Source organism: Rousettus aegyptiacus, unplaced genomic scaffold (assembly GCF_014176215.1).
Source record: "Rousettus aegyptiacus isolate mRouAeg1 unplaced genomic scaffold, mRouAeg1.p scaffold_m13_p_4, whole genome shotgun sequence".
Classification (NCBI taxonomy): domain Eukaryota; kingdom Metazoa; phylum Chordata; class Mammalia; order Chiroptera; family Pteropodidae; genus Rousettus; species Rousettus aegyptiacus.
Window position 1 is genome coordinate 52606628 of NW_023416307.1, and position 27523 is coordinate 52634150.

The following is a 27523-nucleotide window of genomic DNA, read 5'->3' on the forward strand; positions in this document are numbered from 1 at the left end:
GTATGGCCCCTGCCCACCATGAGTTTAAAAACTCTGAAAACTTTTTAATGCTTATGTTAGCTAAAGGGAAATTTATTGAAGGAAAAGGATGAACAACAGTTTTAACTTGTCTTTTATCTCTTAAGAACCTTCATCTACCCAAATTATCTGTCCAAAAGTCTTTTAAATTCTAAGAAGGCCAGCAACTAAATGTTAAATTGTTTTAAAACCAATATGTTTCTTTTATATAGGTTGATTGACTACAACAGAATTTGGACATGCAGGTCCTTCATGTCACAGAAGGGCTTCCAAGTATATATTTGTACATTTGTGTCGAAATCATAGAACTTGAGCCTCATTTTACTAATTAGAGATTTATAACTGTCCACTTCCACACTGCATTGTGGATCACATCTGCCATTTACTTGCTTGGAGTCCTTGGTCAAGAATGCCATCCAGAATTATAGCTCTGTGTCTGTAATGACAAATGTGATCCTCGCTGTGACTGTGGTGAGGAGTGAGGTTTCCAGGCACTCATCGGGAAGGAACACTGGGCGGTTTGGATGCTATGCCTTTAGACATTTAGAGTTTGATGATAACTTCTGAGGCAGTAAGAAGGCCATGGTGGCAGTGATCCCAGCTTCCCATCTAGCAACCCTGTCATTACTGGTCAGAGATCTTTTTTGGGATGTCCTTCGTCATTGTTTCCTTTCATTCTTTTCCATGCACACTTCTCTTTTCATTTGCTTCTTAGGTTCTAGAGAAGTCAGTGGGGGAAGAAAAGCCAAAAGAGAACAAGGCTATGGGGGAAGAATCTCCATAACCCATGGATATAGATATTGTACTGAGTCTCCAAGTAGATTTATTTGATTAGGACTTTTGTTGGAAGAGAAGTCAGGTACCTCCCTGAGGATTTGTCCCTTGCATAGGCACCCTGCAGACGGAGAGGGGCCGTGCTCCCACTTCAGCTGGGTGATAGTAACCTTCCTTTGATGAGTCCTCTAGAGCCAACAGTCCTAGAATTTAGAGAAAGGAGGACATTAGTTTTCAATCCCTAAACTATGCTAGATTTTGAACACCAAATAAAGGAAGAAGGAAGGACTGTGCTTCTAGAATTTTCTTTGGTTAGTGATTTACTGAATTTCCATAGTATAACAGTGTTTGGAGGGAATCAGATTTGCTGTCAGAATGGTATCTTTTCATTGTAATGACAAAGCAAAATAGCCACTTTGACAATTAAGGAAAATCCTTAGTAGATTTGAGATAAAGGCAATCAATCACTTCCTCTCCCTTAAGGTTCCAAGAGGTCTGTGTATCTACCTGCTTGAGAAGTGTTGGGAGAGGGGATGTTAGGAAGTAGAGGAGGGCCACTGCACGTCCATTTTCATTTGGTGACCGCCTGTGAATCTAGAATGCTCTAGAGTTGCTGACAGAGGCTGGAGCTCCGATGGTGGGACTTAGTAAATGCCTGTGACAACAGTAGGTGGAGGTCCTCTGCAGCGAAGAGCTCTTTAGATGGTTTCCTACCAACATTCTGTCTCTGTTTTCTATTTCCGTGTCATCTGTTTAAACACTTTAAATGTAACATTCCACAACTTTTCGTTTTAATCTGAAAGAAGTTTTGAATGAGCTGAGACTGCAGAGGGCCATTTTCAAGGAAAATTCCTCGAGGACTCACGTGCAAGCATGTGCGTTTAATGCAAATTCAGATACAGAAACATGGTGCTTCAAAGAGCATGAAGTTGGCTAGTGAAAGTTGGCAGATGGAGAACATACTTCTAAGGAGAAATTCAGAATTGATTTTCCAGCTAAAACCATAGAATGGAAAGGAAGGACTCCAAAGGGAAGAACAGGAGAATTATCGTAGCGTAGAGGTCGCCGCTGAGATTACAGCCAGACAATGGGACACAGGCTGGAGGGCTTTCTTAATTTCAAGCCCAAGAGGAGCTAAAGGCCTCCTTCATGTCTCCAGGTTTGGGGAATGGGTTAAATGAGAGAGATAAATTGTACCTGTTGCATGGGTATTTAACTCTTTCTCCAGTTAAAATCTTTTCAAAATAAAATATCAGATTAATACCAATATATGTTAGAGTTTTAAAGTAAAACTATCAATATTTTTAATGAAGAACATTGTTTTGATAGAAAAATCTAATCAGTTAAAAAACTGCTTTGTTTTATTTAATTCTCATAACAAGTCCACTTTCCACTTTTGAATTAATTCTATGAATGAAGAAAACTGTTGCTCGGAGGTTAAGTCAAACTGCCCAATAACCCAGCTAAGAAGATGCAGCAGCACTGGACCCCCAACTGCTCCAGCCCATGTGCCTTCTACTTTGCATAGGTCATTTGTCTGACACTTTTGCTCACCAGAGCAATAATTTAATGTTTCAGTTTATGATTAAGAACTGTCTTCAAATGCAGTTTCTGATGAGTCAGAGCAGAGCAAAAATGGCCAAGGAGGAGGAACTCAGAGGATCAATGGGACCAGAAAGCCATGTCTTTCTGCCTCTGCTTCCTTTCTCCCTTCTCTCTCTCTCTCTTCCACATTCCTCCTCTCTTCTTCTCTTTCTCTTTTCTCCTCTTTCTGTTCTTCCCTTTTTCCTACTGTTTCCCTTTCTCAAGTCCTATGGACAGCTTTAGTCTATATGGCATCATTTTTACTTGCCAATAAACTGCTTATAAGTATTCTTAATCTTAATTCTTATCTCCCCCATTGGAAGGTCTGATTCTTTTCCTTTCTATCAAAATGAAACAGAACATCAATAGCTAGCTACTCAGTTTAATGACAAAGTGAGTCGGTGAGTGAATGGGGAGTCATTGGCCAACTGACCATGTACCAGAGCAATGGATCCGTTCACTTTAAATCTTTAATCCTAGGCCAGTAAGTGAAGGAGGCCCAGCCCTTCCTGGATTCCAGGGAGTAGGCCCTCTCTGAGTTTAGTCTCATCAGAGCAGCAGGAAGCACAGCTGTGGGAAATACCTGGGGTATATTTAGTCTGGTCCCATTTGGGGTGGGCAACACTTCTGTTACCCAGAGGGGTCCCAGAGACCCCTCCTTAGCTATTAGTGCACCACGGCCAGTACCTGCCCTCCCCAAATGAAGAAGGCTCAGGTTCCCTGAGGTGCTGTTGCCGCTAGGACCCTCACCTCAGACCCTCGCCTCCTACCCTGGCTCAAACCAGGATGGTGACAGATGACCGCTAAAGCACTGCCCACAAGGGCATATCTCTAGAGTAGTTGGTGACTCTAAGCATGAGGACAATGCCAGAAGGCTCCCTGTGGAATCGAAGTGGCTTGCCTGTGTTCTCAGGACAGTGGAGAGAGAGAGCTCAGACCAGAGCCACATCAACCCCTAGACCTTGGGGCGGGTGGTGGGGGGTGGGCAGCTTCCCTCTCTGAGCCTCAGCTCCCTTCACTGTAAAATGGGCATACAATCTCCTCCATTTGAGAAGAAGTTGAGGATAACACTGAACAGAGTTGTAAGCATCCTTTAGACTCTTGAAGTGCTGAAATTTGTAAGGAATTATCATAATGTTATCTCAGTCTTGGCTGTCTATGCCCTCTCAGATCCCTGCCTGATTAAATGTGAATATCCTGGTTTGGGGGTACTTTTCTCATTGTAGTTATTGTCTGATTAAGTTTGCAACCAAAAAGATCAGTTGGATTAGGAAAGGCACGAAACATTTATTTTTATACTTGTTATATGCCAAATATTGTTCTAGCTGTTTTACATGTTATTTCTTTTAATCATCTAAAAACCGAGCCGTATTTATTATAGGTGATATTACTGATGTATACAGTATACTTATCAATATTGTGTTATCATCAATAATTGATGAAAATTGTATTATCAGCAATTTAGAACAGACAATACTGAGGCTTAGGTTGGGGAACTTGCTTTAGCTCACAGAGCTAGAGCCATGTGTTCAGAGCGCCCATGTCCATCTGTTTTCTTATTTTATCTACATCCACATTAGAGTGAGCATAAACTGATGTATGGTCTGTAGGCCACAGATGAGTCAGGATAAATTGTTTGGCTTTGGAATTAAATGAAATACGTACACATTGCCCTTTTTGTCTGTCTTGCCTGGTCTGCTTCAGCATTTCTCCCTTGTCAAGGGTCTAGGATGTGGTTAGCAGGTAATACATTTGTCCTCATGGAGAGTTCACCGTGGGCATCACTGGAGAAGGCTGGTTCCCTTGGAAGAGATGGCCTCCAGGACAGTTTGACCTTGCTGTCCGAAGGCCCAGGAATTACCTCTGAGTCTGCCTATAACAGACTATGTGACTTTGGGCAAGTCACTCTACCTGAACACATGTTGGCCTCTCAGTCATCGAAGCAGGTGGTGGGGTTGGGCTGGGGTTTCAGGATGCTGTTAGGGCTGCTTTTCTCAGGCCTCCTAAAGAAAGCTGCTTGCCCTAAAACCAAGATCCTCACTGGCTCCAATTCCCAGCACAGATGTGTTTCTAGGGAAGGTTGGTTGGCTTTCGCACCCCACGAATAATTTGGGGCATTAGAATGCTGAGGATGACTCAGACATTCACAAGTCTGGATTCAATCACTTGAGTCCCATGTGATCCCAAATGGCAGGTCTGAGAAGAGGTTCATCCAGCAAAGTTACTCCCACTCGGGTCCCTCTTCCCTCCTTCTTGCAGTGGAGCCTTGGGGAAGAAAGAACGGGGCCAGAGGCTGTGAGTGACAGTGCAACTAAATGCCTGCCCCAGGTTGGCTCCCACACATTCAGTCACTGCCTTTCACTCTCCTGAAGGGAGTACAATGAAAATTTGTTCTCTATTTACTTTAGATATATCCCATGATATTTTTAAACAATGCTTTTGTATTCCTAATAGTATTTGCCTCAGGTCACGTAAAAAAATGAGCCCATAATCCTTGGGCAAGGGTCCAGTCTCCATTTGTTCTGTTGCTGCTACTGATAAACCCACCACCATATAATTGAGCCCAAGTGGACAGGTGTGAGTCAGCCTGGGCCAGCCTCACTCAAGTGTTATCATTGATGGTGAATAGTCTTACAAAGTGTTTTCATACATTTTCTCTAAAACTCTGGAAGTCCTGTGATGATACAGATGAGGATGATGAGCTTCAGAAAGAGGCAGTGACTTGGCCAAAGCCAGTACTTGACCTCAGATCCTAGCTTTCTGATGGCTTTTGGAGAACTAGTGAGCTGTCACATGTGGGGCAGTGCCCAGGCCACATTTCAAGAGAAAGAGGCACAGATATGCTATTGTCCCCACTGGCTGAGACCCATAGGGTAACATGGCTTTGCCAAAGCCCCAGGCCAGCACACTGGGCAGTGGGAAGACCTGAGAGAAGGCAGGGGCCAAAGAGGAGCCACCACTGCCTCAAAGGAGAAGGAACTAGGGGTTTTGATGTTTCCGCAGCATGTAGGATTGAGTGTACCTACATGGAGCTCTGTAAATCTGGGGACACTGTAAAGTGGAGAGGGGAGAACAGGGAGGACTCTGGATAGGCGAAAACATTTTGTCCTCAAGCCTTCTCAGTCTGTGCAAGACAGGAAATTCCTCAACTCTCCCGAGGCAGCCTGCTTTCCTGGCCCAGTCAGAGAAACGAAATCTCTGTATTTCTAATACTGAATCCCCCAGCCCACTCCTGCCTTCCCAGCCTCTTCCAGCCTCATTCTGAGAGGCTTCACTGGGAGAGCTCTGCAGTGGGCCATGTTTTGTTTTCAGTGCCAACAGATAAAAATTCAGTAGCAAATTTGGAGTTAGGCCTTTCTCAGGTATATAAAGCACCCTGGAAATGTAGCCCCATGGCTACAGGATTCCTGGAAAAGACCTGGCATCTGTGGCTGTGTGCTAATAAGAACCCAAAATACCAGAGTCCCTTTCCCCAAACACTTAAGAGTTTAAGTTAGAAATATCGTGGCGTTCTCTATCTCTACCCCGGCCCCCAACAAAAGACAAAAACAAAAGAGCTTAAAAAAGGAATTAGCCACCCGGCTGGAGGACAAAGGGCAAAATCAGAGACCGGGCAGCTACGAGCTCATCCTGCTCCATGGCTGTCCTATGTGGGAAACAGACACCAGCTCATCCCCTTTGCTGCTGCTTTCCCTTTGGCTCGGGTGAGGTAGGTCAGAGCCCAGCTTGAGGAGGGTTCCAAGAATAACAGAAAACTCTTTGGTAACCCATCTCCCCAGAGGACAGAATGGGGGTAAGTGGGCCAGCCCTGAACCCAGAGAGTTGTTCTAGTTTATCTCTGACCAGCCGGCATGCTCCCTCTCTCTCAGAAAGATCTTTTCCCCCTAGTTTTTATTAAGGTAATATTGATGTACAATTTACTGCTTCCATTTTTGGCGTTTGATTGAAACCTTCACCACAATTTTTAAAAATGAACATCTCCATCATCCCCACATGCTTCCTTGTGCCCCTTTAGAATCCATCCCCCCAACTTCTGCCATAAGAAACCATTGGTCAGCTTTCTGTCACTACATTTTGCATTTCCTAGGATTTTGTGTAAGTGGGATCATCCAGTAGGTAGGTACTCTTTCTTTGTCTAGCTCCTTTCATTCGATGTAATTTTTGTGAGATTTGTCCCTGGTGTGGTGTCTATCACTAGTCCACTCCTTTTTTTTTTCACTGAATAGTATCCCATTGTATGGCAGTATCACTATTTGTATATTCATTCACTTGTTGAGGGATATTTGGGTTGTTTCCAGTTTGGGACCATTAGGAATAAAGTTGCTATGAATGTCTGTGTACAGATCTTTGTGTGGACATGTATTTTCATTGCTCCTATATAAATACCCAGGAGTAGAATCACTAGATCATATGGCAAATGTATATTTAACTTTTTAAGAAACTTCCAAACTGTTTTTAAAAAGGCCCGTACCATTTTACATCTGCACCAGCTGTGTACAAGAGTTCCACTTGCTCTACATCCTCTCTAACACTAGTGCTCGGGATAATCAGTCTTTTTAATTGAGCCCTTCCAATGAGTGTCCTGTCTGTGAATTTCTTGAGATGCTTAACACCTCATGAGATGGCAATGGAGCATCATGCAGTCATAGAAAACAATGAGAAATCTATTTAGTTCTGTTTTACGAGAGACATCAAGATAGATTGCTAAATGAAAAGGCAGGATGCCAGTCATTGTGTATACTGTGCTGTCATTTTTTTAAAGAAGAGTATGCCTATTTGCTTATGTGTGTTATACACATAGCTCATCTCTGGCAAGATAAACAAGAAACAGAAAATTGATTGCTTCTGGGAAGAGATAGATGCCTGATGGCTGAAGGACAGGGGCAGAAGGGAGACTTTGCACGTATTTTTTGGTGTCTACTGAATTTTGTGCCATGGGAGGGTATCACTTGTTCAAAAAAGTAAATAAAATTTAAGAAAAAAAATCTCATAAGATGCCAGATATTGGCTTCTCACCTTCGAAGTTCTCCTGAGGAACCAGGGCCTAGGTTGAGCATGACCCTGCAGAGGCCTCGTTCCTTCCCTGCTGTCAGGCAAGAGCACTGTCATACCAAGCAGAGAAGTCGGCACGTTGTGCTCCCAGTGATCTCCAGGGCCTCCCCAAACCCCTCATCCATTAGCAGTCAGTTTCTGGCGAGAACCTGAACCTGACAGTCATATGCTAAGGGGTCATTTACTCTCTGTTTGTTGAATGAATGAATGAATGAATGAATGTTCACCCCATATTCTGTTGTCTGCCACAGAAAAGAAGAGTGACGGGAAGAGTGAATATTTTCTGCCCACAGCTGCTGGCAAGCCCGTCGCACCTCTCTTCCTGCAGGGCCTGTCTGATCTCAAAGTCATGGATGGAAGCCAGGTCACCATGACAGTCCAGGTGTCAGGTCTGTCTTGCGTCTCTGTCCTCAGGGTATACATGAAAATGGGCATGGTTCCAACATGGGCACTGCTCTCTGATGCCCTGCTGGGATCACTGACCCACTAGAAAATCAGCATGGGACTGTGAGTCTGGACCCAAAGAAGTGGATCCTCTTGGTCCCTCTCTTCTGCTTTCTTCTAGCACAGTTTTCTAGATTCGAGGTTAACTAGTCTACGGAAAGAAGATGGCAGCTAGAGGGTCAGGGCTTAATGTGAAAACACTGTGGGCAATATAGCTTGGAAGATTTCGAACAATGGAACAAAACCAGATGATGTGAGGACTTCCCAACTCTTAGAACAAGGGATCCCCAACAACCCCTGGTGCCTGTCACAGCAGGAGGGGAATGGCACTGAACAAACGAAGCTTCATCTGTACTTGCAGCCGCTCCCCAGCTCCACCTCAGATCATCAGGCATTAGATTCTCATAGGAGCACCAGTCCCTGGTGCCGAAAAGGTTGAGGAGTGCTGTCTTAGAAGATATTCTCAGTTTCTCTATTCAAATTTTAAGGTGAGAAGATGGATCAGCGGTCCTTCTAAATCAGTGACTAGGTGACAAGAGCATGTGATTAGCAGTGCAGTATGAGATGTCACAGTTCTTGCTAAAGGCCAGCAAGAGAATTCTGGGATGTCAAGTCTCCCATTCATTACACAAATGTTTGCTGGCCACTGAACAGTCCCTCTGACAGCTCAGAGGTCATCCTTTTGGGTTTTTAGTCCCTCTTGAGCTGCAGAAGCAATAAAGCACCCGTGAGCTCACTATTTTAGGGATTGTTGGATGAATTCTCTGCAACTGCAGGCTAGAGGCAGTCTCATGACAGTTCCAGGCAAAGGGATGGGTCCCCTTCCCTATCCACACTCCTCAAGTTGACAGAAACCAGAGTGCTGTGCACCTGGCCTCCAGACATGTGCTGCCTAACCCACTGGAGACAGATGTGGTCTCCTCTTCTTTGAGCCTCTGCAGAGCCTGATACCACTTAGCCTCCCTCAGGAACTGTCCTGGGGCTTTGCCCCTCTGGAAGCAGAGATAAAGGCTCAGCTCTTACTGCGAAGGAAATCCTCACAGGCAGTCATTGTTTCATGCCTCAACTAATTGCTAGAAACTACCCAGGAAAGTAAACTAGTACAAACTGAAACTGCTATCCAGAATGAGCTATGTTTGGAAGTCCTGTAAGTGCTGGCGCCCATCCTCACCCTCAGACAATGTTAGTTTGGTAGCAAAATGAAATGCACCTGAGCTTTCCTGCTGGCGAACATTGACAACAGTTACTGTGAAGTCACAGTGCATTGCCTGAACCTGCAGGCCCCATGTGAGGCAGCGCAGAGCAGGAAACACATTCGCTTGCAAACCTGGTGACCCTGTGATCACTCAGGATCAGCAGGCAGCTGAATTCTAATTTTAAAATCCATTTTTCCTGGGTTTTCTTTTCTTGCCTCTGAAATCATATTTCTCCACTTCCCCAAACCTATTGTTAAATAATTATAGTGAACATGCGTTGAGTACTTTCTTTGTGCTAGATGCTGTTCTAATCGGCTATTCTAGTGGGCTGCTAAGAGGGCTGTATGAACTTAATCCTTCCAACAATCCTATGAGGTAGGTACGGTTAGAATGTTTTCTGGATGGGAAACTGGAGCATAGAAAGTTTAGTGAAGTATTTAGTACAGTGTCACAGTACTGTGTGCAGATGTGCTGCGTGGCCTAGGGAAGCAACTCCCTGACCAGTGCCCCTGCCCTTCCTCCTCGTTCAGGGAACCCGCCCCCTGAAGTCATCTGGCTTCACAACGGGAATGAGATCCAGGAGTCAGAGGACTTCCACTTTGAACAGAGAGGCACTCGACACAGCCTTTGCATCCAGGAGGTGTTCCCAGAGGACACGGGCACATACACCTGTGAAGCCTGGAACAGCGCCGGGGCTGTCCGCACCAAGGCCGTGCTCACGGTGCAAGGTGAGGCTGACCAATGGCAGGGAAAGCCGTGGGAGAAGGTGCTGCATGGCCTCTCCAAAAGCAGTTTGGAGGCAGAAGAACCATGTGAGCCTACTTCGTTCCCACTATGTACCCTGTGCTCTCTCAGTCCCTCCCAGACCCAGGGACCAGCTCCTCATCTTACATCTCAGACTCTAGTTGAGTGGCCCTTACCTGGCTTCTGAAGTCCCTGTCCTCTCTGCGTCACTGGTGACAGCTGCATAGAATGATGGGAGAGAAATCTTGTAATACCCATAACAATTTGGCAGTGATAGCATTCGATGTGAGTTATGGGCCTTTTAGGGTCCTTGCCTTTGGAGCCTCCATTTAAGAGAAGAGACAAGTTAAGTGCACATAAAGCAAGTGATGACTCTTAATCATCACATCTGATGTAGATCATTAGTGCCTAGCCCAGTGGCCCTGCACCTTCTGGGCTATGTTACTTTGCTTTGGATGCACAAATTCATGTTAATATTATCCTCTGAGAACATAGCCAAGACAGATTTGCCATAAAAAGGAAGTGCTGTATCTGTAGATCCAATAAAAGTTATTTCTGGGCAAGCCGTTATTTGGGGAATGTGCTATCTTCCGACCTTCACTGCCACGGGGAGCTGTGTAGACGCTCTGCTGAGAGGCTTCCCTCCCTAACTCTACCCTTTGCCAACTTCCAGAGCCACAGGATGGCACCCAGCCCTGGTTCATCAGCAAGCCTCGCTCAGTGACGGCCTCCCTGGGCCAGAGTGTCCTCATCTCCTGTGCCATAGCTGGTGACCCCTTCCCCACCGTGCACTGGCTCCGAGATGGCAAGGCCCTCTCCAAAGACACCGGCCACTTCGAGGTGCTACAGAATGAAGACGTGTTCACCCTGGTTCTAAAAAATGTGCAGCCCTGGCATGCTGGCCAGTATGAGATCTTGCTTAAGTGAGTCTGTATATCCTGCCCCCAAATTCCTACCTCCTGTCAAAGTCCCTGCCTGGGACCAGGAAGCCAGAGGAAGCACAAAATAATGTGGGGCTGGGCTTCAAGGTAAAGAAAGCAAAAGCTTGGTGCTGCTCATAAGTCTTCATTTCCTCCACTTCAGTACGACAGAACCTTCCCTTCTAGGCTCAGTTCCCCAGAGTCCTCTGTCTTGCTACACCTTGGCTTTTGTGCCCCTATTATTTAATAAATGGAGAACATAAAGGAGGGGAGACTAGATGAAAATTGGAAAAGCAGAAGATAGAGGGAATTATTAGTTATCTTTGCTGTGTAACGAATTACCCCAAAATTTAGCGTCTCAAAACAACAATTATTATCTCAGTTTCCATGGCTCAGGAATTTGAAATAGCTTAGCTAGAGGTAATTTTTGGCTCAGGGTTTTACATGAGGTTGCAGTGAAGATGGCAGCAGAGATTACAGTCTCTGAAGGTGTGACTGAGGTTGGAGGGTCCAGTTCCAAGAGGGCTCAATCACAGGACTGTTGACAAGAGGCCTCGGCTCCTTACCATGTGGACCTCTCCATAGGGCTGCTTGAGTATCTTCATGATGTGGCAGCTGACTTGCCCAGAGCTAGTGACCCAAGAGATAGAATGAACTGAAATCTGCAATGTCTTTTTTGACCTGTCCTCAGAGGTCACATACCATTACTTCGACTACATTCTATAGGTTAGAAGTGAGTTACCCTGTACAGTTCATACTCAAAAGGAAGAGAATTAAGTTCCACCTATGGAGAGATGAGTATCAAAGAATTCGTAGACATTTTAGAACCACTACAGGGAAGTTAACTATCCCCATTCCTTTCTTCCTCCCTTTCAAGGCCCTTCTAGTTTATACGGGAAGGTGGGCTCCATGAAGGTGCACTTCTGGGTTCTCAGTGCCTAGAATATGTCTGGCCCATAGTCAGCATGTGGTAACTATTTGTTAAATGAATGTGATCCAAAAATGTTCTTCTATTTTTAAATGGTCTAACTCTTAAAATTCCATGCCAACCCTGGGTTGATGGAGACAGAACGCCAGCCCCTGGTTGGTACAAACACTGAAGAAAGGCACTTGTCTGCACATTAACCCTGCAAATAGGAGGTTGTGCCACATTCCGAGGATGGCTGGACTTGCCCTGGCTCAAGCACCTGGCTGCTTTGTAACGGGCATGCTCTCCAGGGTAAATCGTTTCCCTGTACTGAACCCATCATGTTCAGAGCTCTGTAGCCACATGCCAAGGCTACTACCGTAATGGAGCATTGTTCCTACAATAATTACAAAACGCAGTACATGCCCATCCACTTGTGTCCTTTCTGAGCATGGGCTTTATACTTGTATCAGTTAGCTTTTGCTGTATAACAAACTACCCCAATACTTAGTAGCTTTAAAAAAGTAGCCATTACTATTTTTTAGGAGTATATGGATCTGCTAGAAAGTTCTGCTGGGCTTGGCAAGCAAGGCTCAGTGAACCTCAGCTGAGCTAGTGGCCCATCTGTGGTCAGCTGATGAGACGGTTGTGGACTGGCTGGTCATCCTACTACCATCAACAGTATGCTCAGAACACACCAATGACCTTTGCCTTGTGCCTGAACCAGTTATTATCAGGAAAGCAAATCTTCATTCAAAATACAAGAAAGATACACTCGTCCTCTCCTAGACCATTACAAATAGTGGAAACATTATATGTGAGAATAGTGCTTGTCTGTATGGAAAGAGTAGTGCTTTGAGGCAAAACTCATGTTGATCAAACCAGACATCCTAAAAGAGATGAGCTTTTTGTGGCATTTTGAGGAAAACAGGCTGAGGCTTAGCAACTGAGTAGAGGCTTGTCTGCTGAGGGCCTGTTGGATAGGCTGAGCAAGAAAGGTTAAGGAAGAACAAAGCATAGGCTGTGGGAAGTTGGCCAGGCCAACAAGGAGGATTGCATTGGGAGGTCGGCAGGCAGACTGTCTGGGCCCAGCTGGGGACAGTCATAAAACTTTGACTGTCCCAGCTGGATGGAACTTCAGAAGTTATCTAGCTGCTTCCTCTTTTAATAATAGGGGAAACTGAGGTCTCAGGGTCACGGGCCACCCAAAGGCCAGTAACAGAGCCCAGATTGGAGCTATAATCAGTCTTTAAATTAGATGTTCTTCCATTTCTTGTTTCTTCCAAGTGCATTGGGAACTTGGAGAACCTGGGAAATCTCACTAAAGTCCCCATCCACATAGCCCTTGCCCCTTTTCCCTCCCCCAAATCCAGCCTCTTCATTCCTTTGGGAGCCTGGTGCCCTGGTTTTGGCTTTGTCCCCAGCCGAGAAGGAGCAAGTCGGTGGAAAGTTCTCCTTGGGAATGTGTGCCAGGCCTGCCAGGGCCTCACTCCCCTCCAGCTTTTCCCATCCTGACAAAAGTCAGACCTAGACTCAGGACAGAATGCCTTTCAAGGAGGAAGACTGGATGTCTGTCTGGGAGGAAGCGGCGGGGGTCGGGGGACGGGGGGCGCGGGGCGGCAAGTCCTCTCTGTGTCTCTCAAAGTTGTGGGGTAGATATGGATGTGTGGTTCCTACCTCTCCTCTTCCCTAACGCTTGTCTTCTAAAAGAAGAAAGAAATGTCAAAAAATCAGCTCCAAATTCCAGCTGAAATATTTGAAACTTTGATACTTTGCAGGAAATTAGTTCTTTAAACTAATTTTGCATATGAAATTTATTCCAGAGGTGGGTGATTCAGAGTGGGACAACTTCCAAGGCTTTGTACCCAAGGAGTGGGCTTCTTATTCAAGGGTTGGGAGTTGGGGACAAAATGGTCTCTGGAAGTTTGTAAAAGGGGCAGCTCATAGGGTGATAGCCCCATATCCTCTGCAGTAGCACCTGGGCTGAGCATGGGGCGGGGGCCTTATCCTCAGGCCCAGGCCTGACTATAACTGAGTTATGTGCAGATACCAAATATGGCCTCAGAGGGTGTTCTGGCTGGTTAGGTTATCTGGTGTGTGGGTTCCAGGCAACAGGCCTCTCTGACCTTTGTAAACTTTGAAACATGATTTGCCTTAAATGTCCTGCAGAGGTTTAAGTTTATGGCTGAGAAATTGTAACCCCTTAGGCCACTCCAAGGGATGATTCATTTAGTAGGCCAGCCATGGGACCCCAAGTTCTCCACTTTCCATCAGCCTCTCAGACTGCCCAAGTGCCTTGGGGTAAGGCCTGAGGATGGGTTGAGCAGTAGGCCACCTATGTTCCCTCCCTGAGGGCAGGTAATGGAAAATGACAGAAGCCCTTACCTGATCCCACGAGGAGATTGCGCTTATTCCAGCTCAGAGGAAGGGCACTTCACCATTTATAGCTTCTGAGGAGTTTGGCTGAGGTAAAGCAAGGCCATCTGGTCAGTGTCTGCTCCTGATTTTTGCCTCTGGGCTGTATTCTACTTGTGACAGGAGGAAACTCAGCTGTGGAGATGTTGAAAAGGGCTAGGAAGACAACATGGCCCTTGGGCATCCTGTCCTTCTCCTCCACTCCAATCCTGGCATCATACCCCTTGCCGGAAAAAGAAAAGTGGGCAAGGAATGGCCTAATACTTGCCAGCAGCCTGTAAGAAGTGGGGTACCAGGGGGATGGGCCTTACCCTCAGATGGCCCCCCATGATTATTCTACAAGGTAACCCAAGCCCATAAGCCTTCTGTTGAATGTTCTGGGTGCTTTGGGGACCTCTCAGCCTTCCCAGGGCCTGGCACTAAGGAGGCACCTAAAAACTATTTGTTGAGCAAAGGAACACCCTGGGCCCTCAAATTCTTCAGACATGAGGCTTTCTGAACCTTTAATCTGTGCCTTCTGAGAGCCTGAGCATTGAGGAAAGTGGCCAAGAGGGGACTCAACAGATAAGAGAAAGGATGGAGAGCAGCAAAACCAACCTTTTCTTCCTTCCAATGGGTCCCAGGGCCCGGGAGTGAGCAGCAACCTCCAGGAGCCCCAATAATCATCTGTCACAACATGGGCTGCTGGTGTCTGACCCAAGGCTGGCCCTGTACTGGGAGAGAAACCAGGCAAAGCGAGGCAGGTACCCACATACATTGGCAGAGCTCCATGAACACGTGCTCATCTGTCTGTCCATGTGGGGTGATTTATGCATGGACACATGTTCCCAAACAGGGACCTGCAGGTGCAAGTGCCCACCAGGTTGACCCCACATATGTGTGAATCCATGCATGTGGTTAATCTATACATACACACATAGAGATGCACAAACACACACATATCCCAGAATAGATTTGTTCTGATGAGCACTGTAGGGCGGGGTGGAAAGGTCACAGGTCTTGCATTCAGGTAGACTTGGGTCCCAACTTGTTTCTCTGCTAGCTATTACTGTGGGTATAGGCAAGTTAATCTTTATAGACCTCATTTTTCTTACCTATAAAAATGGTACTGGCCCAACCTCACGGAGTTTAAGAATAAGTGAGATAGACTGTGCGAGGAACCTGTCACAGAGCTTGGCACATCTGTGGTAGGAAGTGAGGCATGCGTCAGTCTCATGCAGTAAAATGGTCCTGTTCAGGGGAATGAGTGGGAAACCCCAGAGTCCCAGCACTGCCTAGCATAAACTCCTGAGCCTCCTTTCCTTACCTTTTAAATGGGCATAATGGTGCTCTATGCCTCACTGGGATGTTTGGGGACAAGAAAGAATGGTTGTGAAAATCATGAAAGCTGGAGGGTGCTATATAAAATGGGTGGCTATCATAAAGAGCTGCACTATCTCAGACCTGACCCCACTCCTTGTCCCAGTCTAAACAGAACCTCTTGGCTGGTCAGAGCTCAGAAACGCCAGCAGATGGCAGCCTTGTGGGGCTAGAGTGCTGAGCTGCTCTATGTACCTGGCAGCACTGAGCAGATGGGGCCTCAGCTGGTCCCGCACTAGCTTTGGGAAATTGAACAGTTAACAGTGGGTTGAAGAATTCAGAGCCACCCCCACCTGAAGGAAGAAGAGAAAGGGCCACTTTGTTATTAGAGAGACACCTGTTAGATTTGCAATACAAAAAGTTCTGATCTGAGGGCATCAGCCGATGGGTAAGGATTGGATGGTGTTTTCATTTCATGAGCAAGCAAAGGGGAAGCAGCAGAATGTGAGGAGAGGGAAATAACAGCTCCGTATTAAGGGAGCCATGAATCAGACTCAAGGTCACTGGGCAGACTGACCAAGACTACATAGTCTATACCCTGCAGCTTTGTCACAGCCCTCAGCAGGTTTAGTCTCTGATTGAATGATTGATTGTATTATTTTTTGTAATATACTCGCAGGAAAATATTCCTACTTCTGGATGTCTATCTTAGCTGTTGTCCAGAAGATTCTTTTTTTTTTTTTTTTTTTTCCTTTTTAAACAAGAGCTGGAGTAATGAAAGTTGAGCCAAGGAGGATGGGAAGGCCCTGCCCTAAATCTAAGTCTGGGGTGAGCATGTCGCGGTCACAGCTAAGGCTGTGGCCCCATCTTCCCTGGAGCCAGCAGCCAGCCTGTGGCCAAGTTCCTGCTCATTCTTCTCTCATCACAGCCCTTGTGCTGAGCAGGCTCTCAGCTCAGAGTCTCTTGATCTATACTGACCCCTTGAATTCTTTAGGAACCGCGTTGGCGAATGCAGTTGCCAGGTGTCGCTGATGCTACAGAGCAGCCCTGCCCGAGTTCCCCTGTGGTGAGTGCCCCCCAGGAGTTGCCTAACCAAGCCACGTGCCACCATTCAACGCACCTTCCTCCTGGCCCCTGCAGGCCCAACCCACCAGTCCCAGATTGTTTGTATCCTCCAGCTGAGGCTGCCAGAGCCAAGAAGGAGCAATTGGAAGGGGAACGAGGGAGGGAGAGCAGGGGAGGAGAGGGGGTGAATTTTTTTTTTTTTGTACACACCCTTATAAGGCTACTGAAGTCATTACCGATGTAACAAACCAACTAAGCAAGCAAGCGCCTCTCACCAATGTTCCCTTCTATAAACACAGCCTGGCCAGCCCCTACTGCCCTTCCCCCTCCCCTCTACCCTCCCTCCCTCAGGGATTTGCTCTCCCTTGACGTTTCTTTCTTACCCAGCCCCTTTTTCTCCTGCTACTTTCCTTTTTCCCTTCACTGGTTGCAGGGGGAGGGAGCCTGCCAGCTGTGAGGGCCTCTGCGGCCGAGGAATTGTTGCCGATGGTGGTGGTGGTGACTGCTATGGGACCCTGAGGCCTGGCTGGCCAGCAAGAGGGCAGGGTTGGCCAGAGGAGGAGGAAGGTGAAGGCGTGCGAGGGGTGCTGAAGAGGCGTGTGGAGACACGGCAGCACACGGAGGAGGCCATCCGCCAGCAGGAGGTGGAGCAGCTGGACTTCCGTGACCTCCTGGGGAAGAAGGTGAGCACCAAGACCGTGTCGGAAGAAGACCTGAAGGAGATCCCAGCTGAGCAGATGGATTTCCGCGCCAACTTGCAACGGCAAGTGAAGCCAAAGACTGTGTCTGAGGAAGAAAGAAAGGTGCACAGCCCCCAGCAGGTTGATTTCCGCTCTGTCCTGGCCAAAAAGGGGACTCCCAAGACCCCACTGCCTGAGAAGGTACCACCTCCAAAACCTGCCACCCCAGATTTTCGCTCGGTACTGGGCAGCAAGAAAAAATTACCAACAGAGAATGGTAGCAACAATGCTGAGGCCTTGAATGCCAAGGCGGCAGAAAGTCCCAAGGCCGTGGGCAATACCCAGCCTTCAGGGTTCCTGAAACCTGTGGGCAATGCCAAGCCTGCCGAGACCCCAAAACTCGTGGGTAACGCCAAGCCAGCCGAGACCCCGAAACCCGTGGGCAATGCCAAGCCTGCCGAGACTCCAAAACCCATGGGTAACGCCAAGCCAGCCGAGACCCCGAAACCTGTGGGCAATGCCAAACCTGCCGAGACCCTAAAACCTGTGAGCAATGCCAAACCGGCTGAATCCGTGAAACCTGTTGGCAATGCCAAGCCTGCTGAGACCCAAAAACCTGTGGGCAACACCAAACCGGCCGAGATGCTGAAACCCATGGGCAATGCCAAGCCTGCCGAGACCGCAAAACCTGTGGGCAATGCCAAACCAGCTGAGACCCCGAAACCTGTGGGCAATGGCAAGCCAGAAGAGACTCCAAAACCAACCGAGAAAGAACTCAAGAAGGAGGTTAAGAATGATGTGAACTGCAAGAGAGGGCTTTCAGGGGCCACAGATAATGAGAAAAAACCAGAGAGCCAAGGGACAGCCCCAACTTTCAAGGAGAAGCTACGAGATGTCCATGTGGCAGAGGGTGAGAAGCTGCTACTTCAATGCCAGGTGTCCTCTGATCCCCCGGCCACCATCACCTGGACACTGAATGGAAAAACACTCAAGACCACCAAATTCATCATCCTCTCCCAAGAAGGTAATGACTAAGGGTAGGGGCTGGGGAGGAAGGGGCCTCTGTATGAGGGTCACTGTCAGCTCATGGAGCCTTGATCTTACTGATCGTTGCTCGCAGCGCAGAGCTTCTGTGCCCTGCTCACTGACAGGATAGGTGCACCACTCAGGGTCCTTGGGCACACATTCCATTACTGGGGAATGAGAGCGGGGGTCTAGTCCTGTGGCACATGCCCAGGTCTCAGCATCTTCCCAGCAGAGCACTCTCACAGCACCCCCCAGCAGTGGGCTCCTCAGAGCATACGGGACCTGCGCTAATTCCCTGCAGCTCTGGCTTGGAGAGGCTGTTTACAGGCTTGGAAATGGGGGCACCAGCCTGGAGCCAGCTAGGGGCTCTGAGCTAACAGCTGCTTTTGCAGCAGCATTTTGGATTTAGGGAAGGGTGTGCAGAGATGGAATGGCATGGGGCTATGATTTGGGGTTAACAAAAACTAAGTCTTGATATTTTGATAACATTGTGGGTTTGAAGGGACCTGTGTGGGAACCCAAAACCCCAAACAGCCCCTACTGCACACACACTCACCGGCAGACAGCAGCTCTCTTCCTAATTTGGATGAGACTTTTGTTTGCTGCTATTTCACATTCTTGGGTGGTGGGGAGAAGAGGGGGGGCTCTAAATCCTTCCATCTGGGGCCTTTTGGGGTCTGAAGTTCTTAGATGGGCCAGTTTATATCTAGAGAAGGAATGGGGTAAGAGGGATATTCTCCCTGGACTTTCAATTTGGTTTGAAATTTTTTTGTAAACCCCAAGCCTGGATGGGAGCTCCAAGACCAGCAGGCTTTTCACATCCCATTCTGGTGGCTAGTGCTAGAATAGTCTGACCTGAGCTTCAGGCTGGCGCCGGTGGCTCTGGGCAGGGCAGGGTACAAAGCTCCTCTGGAGGTGGCATTTTACCTTGAGAGGTAGAGAGCAGCCACAGCCGAGGCCTGAGAGTGTAGGTTCTGTCAAATCCAGATCAGCTGAAATGTCAGCAACATCCCCAGCACTGTGCTGCCCTCCCTCCTGTCCTCTGACTACACCCCTCTTCACTGCCTCCCTTACCCCACACAGCAGTAGCCCCCTCAGCTCATGGTAAAGCTCCTCTCTTCACACTGCATCTTAGCAAATCTGGAACTGCTATGTGTTTTAAATCTAGATGCTGAAGGAGTAAAGAGGAAATTAGCCAGGAGAGAGAGAAAAGGTTTTATTTTCTGCTAATGTGTTGACAGAGCGACTTTTCACATGGATATTCCTAGATTGTCAGGGTCTTCCAGAAGTCATCTCATCCACCTGCCAGCTTCTGCTGGTTCAGCCTGCCCGTGGCCCACACACAGTTGGGCATGGGGATTACCATGGTGTGGTGAGATGTCCAGGGGGAGTGGATGCCTTCCTTGTTGCCCCTGTGGGCCCCTCCCATTTTGGAAGTCTTTGGTAAAACTGATCCAAAACCTTGAGCGGGAGCATTTCCCACCCAGTTGATCACAGATCACCTTGAGATGATCTCTCAGGGCAGGACAAAGGATAGATAGAACATATGTAGTCACATAGGCCTGTGTAATGTGAGGTCCTCGGCTGCACCAGCCTTAGAGAGACTGATGTTCAGATAGCTGAAGGCAATGCACAGAGCTGTGCTGTTGCTCTGGGACCTGCATGGAACCAGCAGAGCCACCAACAGCGGCTTATTAACAATCAACTCAACTAAGCAATGTAAGCAGACCTCTGCCCTGGTCTCAAAAACACGCTTGAGCCATTAGACACTGGATGCTCTTGCTTGAGCACCTGAATCTATTGTATCTGCTGGTCACTAAGTGTTAAAGGGCATAGAGATCTGGCTACTCGGGCATCACCTCCCCCAGAAACCATCTCGAAGGGACAATTTTGGTCCAAAGCAGAGGAAGAAGAAATGATTAAAAGAAGGCCAGCACAAGGAAAGGATAGCGATTGGAAGGGAAGTGGGAGGGGATTATGGAGACAGCCCCAAATTCAACTATAAAATATATTCTTAATATTTATAATACTCCCTTGAAAAATAAAGAATAGCTGGCATTTATTGAACTCTATGTGCCAGACACTGTCTCAGGCATCTTAACTCCTTTCACTCATTCAGTCCTTGCAACTGCTATACTGCCCACCTAACCGAGAAGTTAAGTACTTTGGCCAAGGTTGCACAACTAGTTAATAACAGAGATGGAATTTGAATGCAAGTGGTTGAGTTCCAATGCCTAGATCACTATGCTATGTTACCTCTAAGTTAATTCTTCTTAGCACATCAGCATACTGGTACAGTTGAGAAAACCTCTCATGATCGATCAGCTCTATCAAGGGAAAATGCTAATGGCTATTCCTCAGCACTGTCAACAGTTGTCAAGAGGCTAGAAGACTGACATGGCGCCCCTCTGGTATTTTCACTGCAGTGGAGGAGCAGACCATGAAACAGGCCTGTCCATCTTGCCACGGTAGGGAGAGTACCTTGTCTCAAAATACCAGCCCCACTTCCTGTCCACCGTCCCTTCTTCAGAGCTTCAGTCTCCCAAGTTTTCAAGATCCTAGGTTAAACAGGCCCAGGAGAAAGAAAGCTTGTCCTAAATCATTATTGGTGACCACTTCGATCAGGCCCTATTGCAGGAAGTCAGGCCCTTGCAGAGGTATGAGTGGATCTACTCTCTGTGGAGAGAGGACATACACTCACAGTGATTAAACTATTCCAGTCGGGTGCTGATGATGAGCTGCTGGAAGCAGCAGGAGAGAGAGCTGAGTGCTGGGGCCTCAGGGAAAGCTGGTGGTGAAAGAACTGGGCCTTGATTGGAACCTCGAAGGCAGCCCTGGGCTCCCAGCAGGGAAGAGGGCAACTATGGGCCTCCCGGGCAGGGGCATAGCAGCAGCAAAGGCAGGCCTGCTTACTGAATGGTCTGGGCTGTAGAGAAAGGCATATCACACTGAGAAACTCTATTCCAAAGGCAATAGGGAGCCATGTAAGAGTTTGGAACAAGGAACAATGTACGCAAAGCTGGGATTTTGGCCTTTTGATTAACTCCATACTCAAAGACAAGTAAAGAGCCCACCAAAGAGGTTTAGGAGAAAGGCCGTGAGGCCTGGGCTAACTAGCACAGAGAGGAAATAACCAGTTCAAAGAGCAAGGACAGAATTAACAGGGCCTTTTGCCTAGCTTGGGTAGAAGGGTAAAGAAGAGGAAGGAGTGGAAGACCATTGGATGTCGATGTCTGGATGACTGAGGTCACAGTGAAGGCATCGGTGAAATTAAGGAAGCTGCGGTTTGAGGTGGTTTGTAGGGGAAGATAGAAGGGGCGCTGCTGGTTTCCTGGCCCGTCGCACCCCACAGCATCCTCTCTGCCCCCAACTCCCTGACTTGCAGCCCTTCTTGCTCTACTGCACTGAACCCTGTGCTGTCTCTTCTTCTAAGATCAAGATTCACTTCCTCCAGGATGCCTTCCAGACTATTGTCACTGGCCTTTGGCCACAAGAGACTCCTGTGTTCTCCACCAACAACATGTATGTCTGTGTACTGACTGCTAGTTAGACATTCTGTTTATAGGTTTCAGGGAGGCTTCTCTGAACCTGTAGCTTGGATAAAGCTCATAGCCTGCAAGCCCCCAGAAATAGGATTATGTCTACCCGGTTTTGTGCTGGGGAGAGCAAAAGAGGTATAATGGCAGCCCAGTTAGTTAGAGTGTCCATTAATTCTTGGAAGGAAGAGGTGTTCTTCCTCTTTCTGCATCCCCCAGAGCTTCAGGGTGCATGGTGGTCACTTTCAATGCTAAGCCTTCCAGGGTAGCCGCACCAGGCCCTTTCTTGACCTGTAGCAGTGCTCCCCAGGCCTCTGCCTGGGATTGGGGTCCAGTCAGCCAGTGGGGTTCTGTGTTGCCCCTGAGAGAGGCTTTCATCTTTATACCTTGTTTCCTGTCCCCAGGCCAGGCTTCTCTCAGAGCAAACATTTCTCTCAAATCTAATGACAAGGATTCATTTCTATTGTTATCATTAACTGATGATTCATTTTTAATTGCTTTCAGTGTGGGATCTTGCAAAAGCTTTTTCAAAACCTGTATTAGTTCATCCTACATAACACAATGATTTATGTAGCACCTACTATGTGCCAGGTGCTATTCTAGCCCCTTTCATTGTAGGCACAATCCACTCAATGAACTCTGAGTTAGGAGGGTTTTTCCCTTTCAGAAACTACAGGCATACCTTGGAGATGTGGTGGGTTTGTTTCTAAACCACTACAATAAAGCAAGTATCGCAAGAAAGTGAGTTGTAATCTTTTTGCCAGTGAAGGAAAGGTCTTGCCTTCAAGTTGTAAAAAACACATCTGTGAAGCACAACTAAGCAAAATGCAATGAAATGAGGTATGCCTATATGTCATCTTTTTCAAGGTAGGTTATATTTGATTAAGTGTTCCTGACTTACTTTTGCATAGATCTCACCAGATCACCTGCTACATAAATGCTCGTTTGTCTGACATTCTTAGAATGTCAGATTTTTTTTTTTTTTTTTATTGTGACTGCATTCCAGGTTCAGGAAAAACATTCATAGTAGATATGGTCACTGCCCTCCAGGACATAGGTTTCGCAATGGCCTTAAGAGACATGTTTTAATTAAGATGAACTAAGGACTTTGAAGAGGTCTATCTATGAGTATGGGTGCTTAGGAGTGACATGCATTCCCCCAGACACACCAGGGGAACCAGGTCAGGAGACCCTGCTGACTTGAGGACAGCCTCAAGACACAGCCTCCAGGCCCTCAGACCACTCCCTCCCACTATGCACACCCCACTACCCACTCTCTCCACACACTGAGAAAAGGAGCAAGGTGGGGGATCTTCAGACTCCATTGCATGAGGGGCTCTCCCAGGGATGGTTCTGGCTGAGTCATCCATTGGATTCCTGGTTCTGTGGTGACTGCTCCCATCCCCCTCACCTCCCTCTCAAAATTCCCCACCAGATTGAGGCTTCTCAAAAAAAAGAAAAGAAAAAAAACGCTGGGAAACGGTTTTTCTTCTGGAGGTCAGGAATAAGCTGTCCCACAGGAAATACCAGATTCTTCAATCTGGGCTAGCTGAGGATCCAAGCCTGCCTGGGGGCCCTCCCCCATCCCAAGCACATGGCCAGGGGTCCAGGCTTTGAGCAGCTTGCAAAATCTCCCTGCTCTGATGCTTTCTCTGGTGAAGGACTGAGTGCTGTGGTCTAAATGCTTCACTTGTCCTGGTGGTCTTACTGTTGTCTTTGCAGTTTGTGCAGTTTTGGTCTAAGGCTGAAGGCAGCTGGAGGACTGAAACTGAAAGGCAATCAAGCATTTGAATGGAATGTGCATTGGAATTGGGGTGTCTACTCCCAGAACCTTAGCCTCAAACTGAGGGGAAATTGCAGGATGGAGTCTGTTTCCTCTAAACTTTGAGTTTTATATCCAGAGGTCGTCTCAGCTGCCTCCTCCTGCCCTCCCAGGTGAATGGAAGTTTCTCTCTCTAGAAGATAGTTATTCTCATTCCTCCATTTCTGTGCTCCATAGTTCCTAATTTGACGGCAGACTTTATAAAAATCCAACCTAAATCCTTTCTGTTGCAGTTTCTGCAAATTCTATGAGAGATCTGACCCATCACCCTCTCCTTTGGGAGAACGTAGTAAGGCCTTGCCCAAGAGGCAGGGTCTGTATAACAGGGTGGGGAGTGCAGACCAGCCATCCTGCCTCAAGTGGTCTGTAGGACAAAGGTTCCCCTGTTTAAGATGTGCCCAGGTACCAAGAAGTAAAAGGAACTATTACACCTCTGCTTTCTCTTCCAGACTCAGTGAGGTTCTCTGGGTAGCACTGACATTATCTGTCCTCTCTCTGAATATCCCTGTATTTAATGGTCAAGTCTGTATCTGTCTAATCAGGGTGAAGGGTACTTTTTGAGATCAAAGGCCCTTTGGAACAGTACCTGTCAGCCTCCCTTCTGGCCATGCCACCCACACATACACCTGGGATGCACACAGCTCTGTCCAGGGCCAATGACTTGTGCTAGACAGAGGTGGGGGCAAGAGAGGTAGCTGGAGCCAGGCAGCAGGATGTACCAGGGCTCAGGTTCTGTTCCTCTCCTTGTGTGATGACTGCTGCCCTGACAACAAAGACAGCTTTGGACAACAAGGACATCATGCTGCTGGCTTGTTTGTGTATCTGAAGGCAGGAAGTAGGGGACTGATTGCTGCCCTCCTTCCTAGCCCAACAGGCCCAGTCCTCAGCTGGCCCCTCCCACACCCCTAGGGAAACCCCCCAAGAGGATCCCCCAGAGGAGTCATCCATAAGATGAGACACCCAGGATAAGCAAAGACCAGAGCCAGATTCAGTGTGTGCCCAGCCTGACTCCTCCTTCCCCCAGCCAAGCCAGAAGCAGTGTGCTGGGCTGAAGGTGAGACCCACTGAGAGTCTGTGAGGAAAGAAGGCATCTCTACCCCTCTCTGAGGTGACCAAAAGACCTGGCACTGAAGGGAGGCAGAGCCCCTCTCCTAGCCCAGTGCCTCTTATCGGTCGCTATTCTTATTTCAAATACCGTTCCTGAAAGCCAGCTCCAGGGTCCCAGGCTACAGTCACCTTCTGCCAACAGATCTTCCCACAGGCCAATGCCCTTATTAGACCTCTTATCCCCTACCCACCTCTGTTCAAAACTCTCTTTTATATGGTGCATTCCCAGAATCACCGCCGTAAGGTGGGCAGAGCCCCTTCATCTGCCACTGTTCCTAACACAGGTTTGTAAACCTGAGCCTATCTACTGCTCGTCTCAGTGATGTTCCAGTGTGCACAGCCTGTGTCCGTCTGTTCCTTTGATTGTATAAGATGGCAGAGACTATTTCTCTTTCTTCTTCTATATCTTTTTTTTTTTTAATGTCCTTATAAAAGGACTCTTTGGAAAGGGGGTGGGGATACCAGGAGGGAGTACCTTTAGGGATCAGTTATTTTGGACATGGGTTATCAGCAAAAAGTACCCTGGCTTCACTGGGGAGAGGGATTGGTTCCTATGGGGTCTCTGACTTCTGGGCTCCCAGAGGCTATCCATGTGAATAACACTTACTTGCTATGGTCCAGGTTCCAAGGCAGGTATTGGATCTATACCTGGTCCACTCAACAGTTCTTCTTTCTCTCCAGGCTCACTCTGCTCCGTCTCCATTGAGAAGGCACTGCCAGAGGACAGAGGCTTATACAAGTGTTTAGCCAAGAATGGCGCCGGCCAGGCTGAGTGCTCCTGCCAAGTCACTGTGGACGGTAGGTCGTGCCCACCCACTGCCACCACACAGAGAGTCCCACTTTTCAGGCACCCTCCCTTTCCCACCGTACCCGAACAGAGCTGTACCCAAGGCTGCCATGTCTACCCAAGGAATTCTTTTTGTGGGTGTCTCACAATCTTTTGCAATAAACGCAACAGGAAGGAAAGTGGGAGCCCTATTTGAAGGCCCTGTGTGGCCTCACAGCCCCACCCCTGGCTGGGAGGAGGCACTGCTTACCTTGTCTCCCCTCCCCAGTCCTGGCCCCGGCCCACAGGACCTTGCTGGACAGGGAAGCCAGGCACAGGGCAGGAGGAGAAAGGACACACCCACAGGAAAATGACTGTGTAGTATTTTATAAGCCATAACAAACAAGTGTCAGTGCTGGCAGGACAGACCCGAGAGGAGGAGGGAGCAGAGTGGGGTCCATGCGAGGAGACTTCCTCCAGGAGGTGAGTTGGGACTGTGTCTTCCTGTAGAGGGGAAAGGGCTGCCTCTGCAAGAAGGAAAAAATAATAATAGTACAGCACAGGGAGAGGAAGAGATATGTGAGAACAGAGAGGCCTTCCAGGTCCGAGTGGATTTTCCATGTGAGGAAGGGGTAAGACCACGCTGTGAGTTGGGATTTCTCTTAAAGAAATGCAGGCAGTTCCTTTGTGACTCTTCATTCTCTCCTCTGTGTGCAGTTTAGTGTTAAAGACGTGGAAGTGGAGCAAACCTAGTGGTGGTTTAGGCTACCACCCTCATTTTGCAGAACAGAAAACCGAGGCCATGCAGAGAGGAGGGGAGGCATCCTGGCCCATTAAGGGCTAAGCCAGAGCCAGAATCCCATCTCAGGACTCAATCTGATGTCCTTTTTATTTTGTTATTTGCTTGGAACTGTCTAAAAAGGTAATTAGGAGAAAACAAAATCTTGCCCTTGAAATATGTGGTTAGTAATCAACCATTAATTATTAAGATGGCCAAAGAAGGCATCTTGAAGGCCAGCTTTGTTGTTCTGACTTCTGAATATGAATGATCACTTGGGTACTAAAATCCTAACCTGCCATTTCAAGAGATGTAGAATCTCTGTCCCCATTCTGGATTTTATCCTCATTTTGTGATTTCAAAGCTGAAATCCGAGATACATAATGAATGGGAGAAAAGAAAAGAGAGTCTTAAAAAGAAAAAAAAAAAAATTTAAATACTTACAATGGCAACATATATTAAATTGTCAGCAACCAACAGTAAAGCTGAAATTATTGAATACTGCGTGTCTCCTGGAGTTACAGGGTCTCTTAGTCTAAGGAAGTAGATTTGATGGGTTAAAGTGTATGGTCAATTAAGAGAGGGTCTTGAAGCACGCTTTGAGGCTCTGGATAGGGGCTGCTGCTGGCGGTTACTCCTGTGTGTGACCTGAGCTGTCACCCACCCAGGTGGATCCTGCTTCTTTCTGTACAGACGCTGCAGTTTAAACAAGTGTTTCTGGGAACTTGACCCCAGAAGCCTATTTCTAACAAACAGCCCCACCACTCACATGGGACCCTTGCTGGTTCCAATCTATAAGGAAGTTCAGCCTGCTAATGAGGTTATCTGCTTTTGGAATCCCTAGCCTCTTTGAGTCCTGTTTACACTGCTAGCTGAAGGCAGGACAGCAGTTCATTCTTTTTATCTGCAGAATGTCAGCATCTTTTTGAGAAACAGAAAATGGTTTATTTTTAAAACCAAACTTTGTTTTTAAAACAAAATTTTGTTTTCCCTTACAGAATACGTTTGGGGATTCTTTTTTAAAAGTTTTAGGGAATCCATTCTGCAATTTATACTTTTTTGCACATAAATTGGTCTCCTTTTAGTTCATGCTTCTCCTCTCTCCCCTAATCTTGATGACCTTCATTACTTATCTCTAGTTCTTACAAAGAGGCCTCCACAGGGTTCGGCCTCAGGCTGCAGATTAGAAGCTGGGTCTTTAGAGAAGAGCTAGAAAAGGGATCTGAGTGAGACCAGTTGAGATAACAGGACTGACTCTAAGTTAGTTGGGTTTTGTTTTGTTTTGTTTTCAAAGAGAAAAAGGGCAACCCACTTGACACCCACTCTTTTCCCTGTTGTTATATTTGGAGATATATTAGTGTTTTGCATGTGGCAGGCTTCTTGCCACATT

General features: G+C 47.4%; 1 protein-coding gene across 4 annotated transcripts in view; it reads left to right on the forward strand.

The window, feature by feature from the left end:
- The window catches only part of MYLK (myosin light chain kinase), a 239956-nt gene that overhangs the window by 148894 nt on the left and 63539 nt on the right, over positions 1-27523 (forward strand). For 3 of the 4 annotated variants that reach the window (XM_016159354.2, XM_016159352.2, XM_016159353.2), the window contains exons 12-17: positions 7680-7817; positions 9599-9796; positions 10486-10735; positions 16348-16419; positions 16852-18122; positions 25271-25387. In XM_016159354.2, coding sequence (XP_016014840.2) covers positions 7680-7817; positions 9599-9796; positions 10486-10735; positions 16348-16419; positions 16852-18122; positions 25271-25387 — 2046 coding nt within the window. Of the gene's footprint in view, positions 1-7679; positions 7818-9598; positions 9797-10485; positions 10736-16347; positions 16420-16851; positions 18123-25270; positions 25388-25507; positions 25839-27523 lie in introns of those variants that run through there. The other variant, XM_016159355.2, reaches the window with a different exon arrangement.